Source organism: Oncorhynchus clarkii, chromosome 1 (assembly GCF_045791955.1).
Source record: "Oncorhynchus clarkii lewisi isolate Uvic-CL-2024 chromosome 1, UVic_Ocla_1.0, whole genome shotgun sequence".
NCBI lineage: Eukaryota > Metazoa > Chordata > Actinopteri > Salmoniformes > Salmonidae > Oncorhynchus > Oncorhynchus clarkii.
In genome coordinates this window covers 81900593-81912574 of record NC_092147.1, presented here as the reverse complement: position 1 = coordinate 81912574, position 11982 = coordinate 81900593, and the positions used below count along the sequence as shown (strand labels likewise).

The following is an 11982-nucleotide window of genomic DNA, read 5'->3' as shown; positions in this document are numbered from 1 at the left end:
TCCAAAGTGTTCTAGAATGTTCCAGAGATCCGGCGGCGCTTTAGCCCACGACTCACAGGAAGTACAACCAATAAACCAAACATACAAGCTAACAAACAAACAACGAAACAGAAACACTGAAACCTCTGAAGCAGAGTAAGTTCATCTGACTCTCTGTGTGTGTGTGGTGTGCATATATATATATATATATATATATATATATATATATATATATATATATATATATATATATATATATATATATATATATATATAGAGAGAGAGAGAGAGAGAGAGAGAGAGAGAGAGAGAGAGAGAGAGAGAGAGAGACAGAGAGAGAGAGAGAGAGAGAGAGAGAGAGAGAGAGAGAGAGAGAGAGAGAGAGAGAGGTGTCTATGGGCTCATCGGGCCCAGTGGAGAAAGTCCTGGGAAAAAGAAGGAGGGTTGGTGGTCCGTAGTCCTGTCTTAGACGGTGTGGAGACGGTGGGGTCAGGGTGGGATGGTCACACCTCAGGAGAACATCCACACTATAGTCTTTTGTATATCTGCGTGAATGTGTGTATCACTCTGTGCGCTGATCAGTGGAGGCTGCTGAGGGGAGGACGGCTCATAATAATGGCTGGAACGGAGTAAATGGAATGGCATCAAACCAATGATTCCACTCCAGCCATTACCACGAGCCTATCCTCCCCAATTAAGGTGCCACCATCCTCCTGTGGCGTTCATGTGTGTGTTTATATACGTTGGTCAGACATGATGTGTCCCTTTTCATGTGTATACGTAGGTCAGAGATGGTGTGTCCCTGTGTGTCAGTATTCATACCTCTTGGCTTATTCCACATTTTGTTACAGCCTGAATTCATAATGCATTAAATATGTGTTTTCTCACCCATCTACACACAATACCCCATAATGACAAAGCAAAAACATGAAATACAGAAATCTCTCATTTACATAACTATTCACACCCCTGAGTCAATACTTTGTAGAAGCACCTTTGGCAGTGATTACAGCTGTGAGTCTTCTATGTAAGTCTCTAAGAGCTTTCCACACCTGGAATGTGCAACATTTGCCCATTTCTATTTAAAAAATGTATCAAGCTCTGTCAAATTTGTTGTTGATCATTGCTAGACAACCATTTTCAGGTCTTGCCATATATTTTAAAGTGGATATAAGTCAGAACTGTAACTCAGCCACTCAGGAACATTCACTGTCATCTTGGTAAGCAACTCCAGTGTAGGTTTGGCCTTGTGTTTTAGGTTATTGTCCTGCTGAAAGGTGAATTAATCTCCCAGTGTCTGGTGGAAAGCAGACTATCCCAGGTTTTTCTCTAGGATTTTGCCTGTGCTTATCTCCATTCCATTGTTTTTTATCCTGTAAAACTCCCCATCCTTAATGATAACAAGAATACCCATAACATGATGCAACCACCACTATGCTTGAAAATATGAAGAGTGGTACTCAGTAATGTGTTGTATTGGATTTGCCCCAAACATAACATTTTGTATTCAGGACAAAAAGTGAATTGCTTTGCCACATTTTCTGCAATATTACTTTAGTTAGTACCTTTCTGCAAACAGCATGTTATGGAATATTTTTTATACTGTACAGGCTTCTTTCTTTTTGCTCTGTCAATCAGGTAAGTATTGTGGAGTAACTACAATGTTGTTGATCCATCCTCAGTTTTCTCCAGTCATAGCCATTAAACTCTGTAACTTTTTTAAAGTCACCATTGGCCTCATGGTGAAATCTCTGAGCGGTTTCCTTCCTCTCAGGCAACTGAGTTAAAAAGGACGCCTTTAACTTTGTAGTGACTGGGTGTATTGATACACCATAAAACGTGTAATTCATAACTTCACCATGCTCAAAGGGATATTCAATGTCTGCTTTGATTTTTTAAAAATGACCAATTGGTGAACTTCTTTATGAGGCAAAATGGTTGAATCTGTGTTTGAAATGCACTGCTAGACAGAGACCTTACAGATAATTGCATGTGTTGGGTACAGAGATGAGATAGTAAATAAATTAAAGGAATTTTAATTATTATTAATCTACACACAATACCCCATAAAGTGAAAACAGGTTTTTAGAAATGTTAGCAAATGTATTAAAAATAAAAAACATCTTATTTACATAAGTATTCTGACCCTTTGCTATGAGACTCGAAATTGAGCTCAGGTGCATCCTGTTTCCATTGGTCATCCTTGAGCTGTCTATACAACTTGAATGAAGTCCACTTGTGGTAAATTCAATTGATTGGACATTATTTGGAAAGTCAAATAACCGGTTTATAAAAGGACACAGAGTTGATAGTGCATGTCATAGCAAAAACCAAGCCATGAGTTCGAAGGTATTGTCCGTAGAGTTCCGAGACAAGATTGTGTCGAGGCACAGATCTGGGGAAGGGTACCAAAACATGTCTGCAGCATTGAAGGTCTCCAAGAACACAGTAGCCTCCATCATTCTTAAATGGAAGAAGTTTGGATCCACCAAGACTCTTCCTAGAGCTGGCCGCCCAGCTAAACTAAGCAATCGGGGGAGAAGAGCCTTGGTCAGTGAGGTGAACAAGAACCCGATGGTCACTCTGACAGAACTCCAGAGTTCCTCTCTGTAGAGACCCGTCAGGGATGAGGGAAAGATGAACGGAACAAAGTACAGAGATATCCTTGATGAAAACCTGCTCCAGAGCACTCAGGACCTCAGACTGGGGCGAAGGTTCACCTTCCAACAGGACAACGACCCTAAGCACACAGCCAAGACAACACAGGAGTGGCTTCAGGACAAGTCTCTGAATATCATTGAGTGGCCCAGCCAGAGCCCGGACTTCAACCCGATCAAACATCTCTGGAGAGACCTGGAAATAGCTGTGCAGCGACGCTTCCCATCCAACCTGATAGAGCTTGAAGGATCTACAGAGAGGAAGGGTATAAACTCCCCAAATACAGGTGTGTCAAGCTTGTAGCATCATACCCAACAAGACTCAAGGCTGTAATCGCTGCAAAAGGTACATCAACAAAGTACTGATTAAAGGGTCTGAATACTTATGTAAATGTGATATTTCTGTTTTTTTTTATATACAATTGCAAAAATTTCGAAAAACCAGATTTTGCTTTGTCATTATCTGGTATTGTGTGTAGATTGATGAGGGGGAAATCAATTTAATCAATTTTAGAACAAGGATGTCACGTAACAAAATGTGGAAAAAGTAAATTTATCTAAATACTTTCTGAATGCCTTGTATGTTGGTCAGACATGGTTTGTCCCTGTATGTGTGTATATGTGGGTCAGACATGGTGTGTCCCTGTATGTGTGTATATGTGGGTCAGACATGGTGTGTCCCTGTATGTGTGTATATGTTGGTCAGACATGGTTTGTCCCTGTATGTGTGTATATGTGGGTCAGACATGGTGTGTCCCTGTATGTGTGTATATGTGGGTCAGACATGGTGTGTCCCTGTATGTGTGTATATGTGGGTCAGACATGGTGTGTCCCTGTATGTGTGTATATGTGGGTCAGACATGGTGTGTCCCTGTATGTGTGTATATGTGGGTCAGACATGGTGTGTCCCTGTATGTGTGTATATGTGGGTCAGACATGGAGCACTTCCATACTGTAGTCTTCTGTCTCTGTGTACTGGGAGGAGTTTGTGTCTGACTGGGTGGGGGCCAGAGCCTCCTTGTGCTCCACATTGGGCTCCATGAGGGGAGGCTTCTCCAACATCTGCTTTTTACACGTCTCCGGGCGATTCTGGACGTAGATCACCCGGTTGTAGGCCTTGAGTCTTCGCCACAGCTGGATGTAGACTTTACACTGGATGTACATGAAGACCAGGCCGCCAGTGAAGCCGATGGCTACCACCACCAGTTTGGTCCAGAATGGCCACTCCAGGATACCTGTTGTTAGGGTTAAAAAAGAAAGAAAGAAAGAAAGAAAGAAAGAAAGAAAGAAAGAAAGAAAGAAAGAAAGAAAGAAAGAGAGATGTAAAATACATTGCAAACAGTCACAGCCATAGATACCGTTGAAGTCGGAAGTTTACAAACACTTAGGTTGGAATCATTAACACTCCACAAATGTATTGTTAACAAACTATAGTTTTGGCAAGCTGGTTAGGACATCTACTTTGTGCATGACACAAGTAAAAATTCCAACAATTGTTTACAGACAGATTATTTCACTTATAATTGACTGTACCACAATTCCAGTGGGTCAGAAGTTTACATACACTAAATTGACTGTGCCTTTAAACAGCTTGGAAAATTCCAGAAAATATGTCATGGCTTTAGAAGCTTCTGATAATTGACATAATTTGAGTCAATTGAAGGTGTACCTGAGGATGTATTTCAAGGCCTACCTTCAAACTCAGTGCCTCTTTGCTTGACATCATGGGAAAAAATAATTCCGTTTTTTTTCAAATTTTAAAATTGTAGACCACCACAAGTCTGGTTCATCCTGGTTCATCCTTGGGAGCAATTACTAAATGCCTGAAGGTACCACGTTCATCTGTACAAACAATAGTACGCAAGTATAAACACCATGGGACCACGCAGCTGTCATACCGCTCAGGAAGGAGACGCGTTCTGATGAAACATAAATAGAACTGTTTGGCCATAATGACCATCATAACGATGGTCATTATGGCCAAACAGTTCTATTTATGTTTGGAGGAAAAAGGGGGAGGCCTGCAAGCCGAAGAGCACCATCCCAAACGTGAAGCACGGGGGTGGCAGCAACATGTTGTGGGGGTGCTTTGCAGCAGGAGGGACTGGTGCACTTCACAAAATAGATAGCATCAACGGGGGAGGAAAAATATGTGGATATATTGAAGCAACATCTCAAGACATCAGTCAGGAAGTTAAAGCTTGGTTGCAAATGGGCCTTCCAAATGGACAATGACCCCAAGCATACTTCCAAAGTTGTGGCAAAATGGCTTAGGACAACAAAGTCAAGGTATTGGAGTGGCCATCACAAAGCCCTAACCTCAATCCCATAGAACATTTTTGGGCAGAACTGAAAAAGCGTGTGCGAGCAAGGAGGCCTACAAACCTGACTCAGTTACACCAGCTCTGTCAGAAGGAATGGGCCAAAATTCACCCAACTTATTGTGGGATGCTTGTGGAAGGCTACCCAAAACGTTTGACCCAAGTTAAACAATTTAAAGGCAATGCTACCAAATACTAATTGAGTGTATGTAAACTTCTGACCTACTAGGAATGTGATTAAAGTAATAAAAGCTTAAATAAATCATTCTCTCTACTATTATTTTGACATTTCACATTCTTACAATAAAGTGGTGATCCTAACTGACCTAAGACAGGGAATGTTTACTAGGATTAAATGTCAGGAATTGTGAAAAACTGAGTTTAAATGTATTTTGCTAAGGTGTATGTAAACTTCCGACTTCAACTGTATGTGCTTATCTAGGATGACGATGCTATAATAATCATTCTGTCAGGTTAAGAGATGGTGAATGGTGAAAGATGAAAGAAATGGGAGTAGATAGTTCTTACTTCCTACATGACCCTATCTCAATGAGTCTTTCCACAATCCCTTGTCCTATGTCCTTACCTCCTTCCCAAACAGATTGGAGAAGAAGGTCCAACGTTTGTCCACTCTGGCCTTCTCCAATGCGTTTTAAAAACATTTGACGTTTTAGTAATTTAGCAGAAACTCTTATCGAGAGCGACTTAGAAGTTAGTGCATTCATCTCAAGGTATAGACAACCACATATCACAGTCATAGTAAGTCAAACTTTCCTCGCTATCAGCAAAGTCAGCTATTAAGAAAAGTGCAAGAAAGGCAAGGGTGGGTTTTCTTTTTGTCCTTGTGGGGAGGAGGGGGATTATTTGAGATGAAGGCGAGGAGAAAGGTTGAGAGGAATCAAGGAAACATGAAATGAGAATGACACTTGACTTTTTTACGGCCTCGTAACCAATTATGCTTTGTACATAATGTTTCCACTGTCGTTTCCCATGAGTGAAAAGGGCGTCTGGACATCAGAACAGCAATCACTAACCTCAACTTGGATGAAGATTTCAACTTCAATGAGTCGGCGGCACAGGACATACTGCTCATTTCGGACCAGGCCTTAATCCCAGACACTTGCTAGAGAAAGAGACGGCTATATGTGGCTCGTTTTAGGAAAGTAGGCATATGTCGCACATCACTACTTCACAGGAGAGCCATTTCAAGGTAAACTTATTAATTTTTTAACTAAATGTGTTTTTGGCAGAAATGCCTTCCGGAACATGTGAACTTCCATGTGCCTTAATAACAAACTTGTTAGGAGCCTAGTTTATTTATTTTTTATATATATTTATTTTATTTAAGTATTTAATTTTTACCCCTTTTTCTCCCCAATTTTGTGGTATCAAATTGTTTTAGTTGCTACTATCTTGTCTCATCGCTACAACTCCCGTACGGTCTTGGGAGAGACGAAGGTTGAAAGTCATGCGTCCTCCGATACACAACCCAACCAAGCCGCACTACTTCTTAACACAGCGCGCATCCAACCCGGAAGCCAGCCGCACCAATGTGTCGGAGGAAACACCGTTCACCTGGCAACCTTGGTTAGCGCGCACTGTGCCTGGTCCACCACAGGAGTCGCTGGTGCGCGATGAGACAAGGACATCCCTACCGGCCAAGCCCTCCCTAACCCGGACGACGCTAGGCCAATTGTGCGTCGCCCCACGGACCTCCCGGTCACGGCCGGTTATGACAGAGCCTGGGTGCAAACCCAGAGTCTCTGATGGCACAGCTGGTGCTGCAGTACAGCGCCCTTAACCACTGCGCCACCCGGGAGGCTACAGGAGCCTAGTTGGTTTATTATGACTGGGGGGCATTATTGAGTAGCTTGGATGAATAAGTTGCCCAAAGTAAATGGCCTGCTCCTCAGTCTCAGTTGCTAATATATGCATATTATTATTAGTATTGGATAGAAAACACTCTAAAGTTTCTAAAACTGTTTGAATGATGTCTGTGAGTATAACAGAACTCATATGGCAGGCAAAATCCTGAGGAGAAATTAAAACAGGAAGTGAGAAATCTGAGCTTGGTATGTATTCATCACAGTTCCCATTGAAATCCCCTTGAGATATTAATGATGTTGCACTTCCTAGGGCTTCCACTAGATGTCAACCGTCTATAGAAATTTGAATGAGACTTCTACTGTGTTGTGGGACTGAATGAGAGCAGAATGCATCAGGTGACTGGCACTCAGCCATTTTCTGATCACGCGCATTCCTCATGGTATCCACTTGCGTTCCATTACTCATCAAGACACAAAGGAATACTCCGGTTGGAACTTTTTTGAAGCTATATGTTAAAAACATCCTAGTGATTGATTCTGTACTTAGTTTGAAATGTTTCTTCGACCTGTAATATAACTTTTTGAAGTTTTGTCCGACGTAACGCTGACCAGAATGAGCGTTTGGATATCTATACCAAACGCGCTAACAAAAGAAGGTATTTGTGTTTATTGTCGTTTGGTGGTGACCTAACATAATCGTTTGTGGTGCTTTTGCTGAAAAGCATATTTGAAATCGGACACTGTGGTGGGATTAACAACAAGATAACCGTTAAAATGGTATAAAATACATGTATGTTTGAGGAATTTTAATTATGAGATTTTTGATGTTTTGAATTTGGCGCCCTGCTGTTGTCATATCGATCCCCTTAACGGGATTTCAGCCCTAAGAAGTTTTAACTACAGAAAAAGTCAGCAACCTTCCCGCTAGTCATGATTGGCTGAGATAATGAGTGGGCTTGACATGCTGAGAGATGAGTTCGGATTGGTCTGCCATGTAGCATGCTTCTGTCTGTCTATAACATGAGCTGGTCAGTATGTGTAGGTAATCCTATCTAATGCAACTTTTTTGGAAGATATCATGTAGTAGAACTGCATAAGTGTTGCTCTCCACTTTCTGGAGGACTGAGTTATACATCTCCTTAGCATATAATAGCTAAGGAGATGGAGAAAATTCTGGAGTTTGATTGCAAATATGCAGATGAGTCAAAAAAGAAGAAACAGATGGCTGTTGTATAAAACACCTGTCTCCGGATTACATCTTCAAACTAAGGCCAACTATGACATCCATGACAGAGAGGGAGAAGCGTCCATCCATGTACAAGGGTAAGATAGTCTAGCTAGCTACATTTTCAGAAAGTATTTTTAATTTCAAGTTATAGCCTAATGTTAGCTTGCTAACATTGAACCTGTTTGGTTAGCTATCTGCAGATTCAGACTTTTTGTTTTCTTTTGTTCTACTGTATTATTGACTATGTTTTGTTTATTCCATGTGTAACTCTGTGTTGTTGTATGTGTCGAATTGCTACGCTTTATCTTGGCCAGGTCGCAGTTGCAAATGAGAACTTGTTCTCAACTAGCCTACCTGGTTAAATAAAGGTGAAATAAAAAATAAATAAAAACTAAATTCATGCAGGGTAGTAACGCTCTGAGTTGGGACTATGGTTCATTGTTTAGCTAGCTAGCTACATGTCTAAACAAGTAACTATTTCAATAGAATGTTCATGATGTCACTGCGACAACTGTCAATAGATGTAGCTGGTAAATTCGCTCTGGAAATCTACCAATTTCAGAGCACTCTCGTCTGAGTCAGGGATGCAAAGTAGTCACCGTTCGGCGGAATTCGCCATTTAGAATCCAAAATAGGTGATCCACGTGATTCGTGTAGATCCGATTAGAAAAGTTTGGGGGGGGTTGGATCACTACTGGCTGTAAGCGAATGAGTGATGCGCGTTTGGAGCAATACTGGCTGTATCCAAGGCTCAGCCAATCATTTACAAAACAACAGAATGCAGCACTACACGTGACTGAAGAAAGAAGAGACAACCAATTTACTACAGCATCAGTGCGCGTTCTGGAAAGTCAGCTTGCCAGTTACAGCAGCGTGTCCCCTGAACAATAACGAAGAGGTAACGTTAGGTGAGAAGCCTGACCACGGAGACGGGGATGAGAAGGTGATGAAGTGTACTTCATGAGCTGTAACCAAAAAACTACTACCACATTTGGAAAGTTTGACTTGAGGGAAAAAGTGTGGTGGAACAAGTATTAGCATTTTTAAGAATCTTGCTAGCTGGATCGAATTCTCTGTTAGATAGCCAGAGAAATGTTGAGCATAATTAGCCAACTTATCTGATCAAATAATTGAGTTTATGGTGTGAAAATTAGCTTGCTAATAGTCAGATAGCTAACGTTAGCTAGCTAACGTTACAACATCAGATGAGCTAACATTAGTAACCTAACCAATTCACCATAGTATTAACTGGTATAACGACTCAAGTTATAACGCGTTAGTTGCTTACGGACCCTGGCAATCTGTGTGAAATGTTAACGAACTAACCACTAGCTGTTAACTAATGTTTCCCTCTACAGTATATGGTTATTTTTTTAGACTGAGAGAATTAGGTGAAATGAGGCGTTGCTTGTTAAACTAGTGGATTCAGGGATCAAGTGTAGCTGGAGCTGGGCCTGGCTTAAGCTGGTGCCACTATAGAGCTGAAAGGAACACCACACACTTTCCCTCTTTCTCACTTTTGCTGGCACATTGCAGAACAGATGTCCACAGGCAATGTCTATATTGTCTATAATGGCCACCATGTGTGCACTATTGATGTCTATAGTGGCCACTATAATAGAGTAAAATAGAATGCCTGTTTGTTTCGTTCTATTTCTACTTTATGATTTTTCCCAAGTGCAATATTTATGTGTGCGGTCACAAGTGTTCTATTATAATGGCTGTCATGGCTAACTGAAATATTAGTGTATTGTTTTTTTCTCAAGACTTGAGTGTCATTTGCAGTAAAGTCTAGACAACAAATAACATTGGATTGCTTGCTTAACATTTTTTAGCTGTAAGTTGGGTTCACATTAACCACTTTATTTTACACACAGAGACTGATCATGTAGATCATATTCTTTGTTGTTTAATTAGTTAACCTGCATTTCCCCCTAGCATGGATTTTTTTGCATGATTCAGTGCAGCAAAAAACAGTGTCACCTTTTTGGGTTTGCATCCCTGCTGAGTGTACCAGAGCGCAGAATAAAGTTACGAACAGTCAACACCTGTTGAATATGGCCGGTGTCAGTAAACGTTGGCAAAAAAGACGAATTCAATTGTTGCCAGCCGCACAGTTACAGTCACCGACGCTCTGTATAACATAAAAACAGCCTAACCAGCTCTGTTAGGGCGAGTAAAATGGTCAGTGAGCTGTTCTCTCATTTGTGTGGAAGTAGCTAGCAAGCTAGCCAACATTAGCCAGTTGGTTTGGGTGTTGACTGCAGTATTTTGACGTCTGGATGAAAAGCGTGCACAAAGTAAACTGCCTGTTACTCAGGCCCAGAAGCTAGGATATGCATATAATTGGTCGATTTGGACAGAAAACACTCTAAAGTTTCTAAAACTGTTGAAATTATGTCTGTGAGTATAACAAACTAATATGGCAGACGAAACCCCGAGAACAACCCCCCCCCCCCCCCAAAAAACGTTGTTTGACTTGTTTGGAAAAGTTTATTAGTAACGTTTAGGATTCATTTTGTATGTATTTTAATGGAGGGAAACTGGGTGGATTATTGACTGAAGCATGCCAGTTAAACTGAGTTTTTATGGTTATAAAGAAGGACATTATCGAACAAAAGGACCATTTGTTATGTAACTGGGACCTTTTGGAGTGCCAACAGAAGAAGATCATCAAAAGTAAGGCTACCGTCCAACCTGCTCATAAGAAGTTTTAAGTCAGAACGCTCGGATCAACCTTACTTCTCGGCCAGAGTGTCCAGTGTGCACTCTGAATGCTCTGATAGCAAAATGCTCTGAATTTATGAACGGACAATCTGACAACGCTCTGAGTTTCCAAATGCCCAGAGCACACTCTGGCATTCCAGTCTAACTTTTACGAAAACACCCATTGTATAAACCATTGTATAAAGTCTTGAAATCTTTGGTTGTTAAATACATAACCTCACTAAAGCTTAAGAGGATGTGAACGATGCTTAATGGGTGTAGACAAATAAGATCTCTCCAGTAGGCACCAAAACATTGAAGGGACATTTTTCTGCAGGTCGTTCACATATAGAGGCCGACGTGCAGGTACCCTGATGAAACCATGGCAACGAGTAAATAATCCGCCTCTACCCTCTGTTTTATTGGCAATGTATAATCACTGGAGAACAAACTGGACGAGCTCCGTTCGAGAATATCCTATCAACAGGACCCGAAGAACTGTAATATCCAATGTATTTCGGAAACTTGGCAGAACAAGGACGTATAATAGACTAGCTGGTTTTTCTATGCATCGGACAGAACAAGGTTCTGCTTGCCTGAGTTAGAAAACCTAATGAAAACCGTTGATGAGAAATTACACTGAACAAAAATATAAACGCAACATGTAAGGTGTTGGTCCCATGTTTCATGAGCTGAAATAAAACATCCCAGAAATTTTCTACACGCAAAAAAGCGTATTTCTTTCAAATTTTGTGCACTAATTTGTTTACATCCCTGTTAATGAGGATTTCTCCTTTGCCAAGATAATCCATTTACCTGGCAGTTGTGGCATATCAAGAAGCTGATTAAACAACATGATCATTACACAGTATATGATCATGATCATTACACAGTATATCTGTATTCCCAGTCATGTGAAATGCATAAATTAGGGCCTAATGAATTGATTTCAATTGACTGATTTCCTTATATGAACTGTAACTTGGTAAAATTGTTGAAATTGTTGCATGTTGGGTTTATATTTTTGTTCAGTATACTTACCAAGAGAGTTTTATCTATATTTTTTGTAGCTGCCTATTTACCACCACAAACCAATGCTGACTCTAAGACCGCACTCAACTGTGCAACTAGAGGTATAAAAAACTCTAGATCATCTTTACTCCACACACAGAGACGCATACAAATCTCTCCCTCGCCCTCCATTTGGCAAGTCTGACCATAACTCTATCCTCGTGTTTACAAGCAAAAACTCAAACAGGAAGTAC

The 11982-nt window shown here is 40.9% G+C and overlaps 1 protein-coding gene across 7 annotated transcripts in view; it reads right to left on the bottom strand.

Annotated features, from left to right (window-relative positions):
• Positions 1-333: 333 nt before the first annotated feature.
• The window catches only part of LOC139413246 (E3 ubiquitin-protein ligase MARCHF8-like), a 165511-nt gene continuing 153862 nt past the window's right edge, over positions 334-11982 (bottom strand). For all 7 annotated transcript variants that reach the window (XM_071160442.1, XM_071160402.1, XM_071160412.1 and 4 more), the window contains one exon: positions 334-3871. In XM_071160442.1, coding sequence (XP_071016543.1) covers positions 3567-3871 — 305 coding nt within the window. In that variant the 3' untranslated portion in view covers positions 334-3566. The remainder of the gene's footprint in view (positions 3872-11982) is intronic.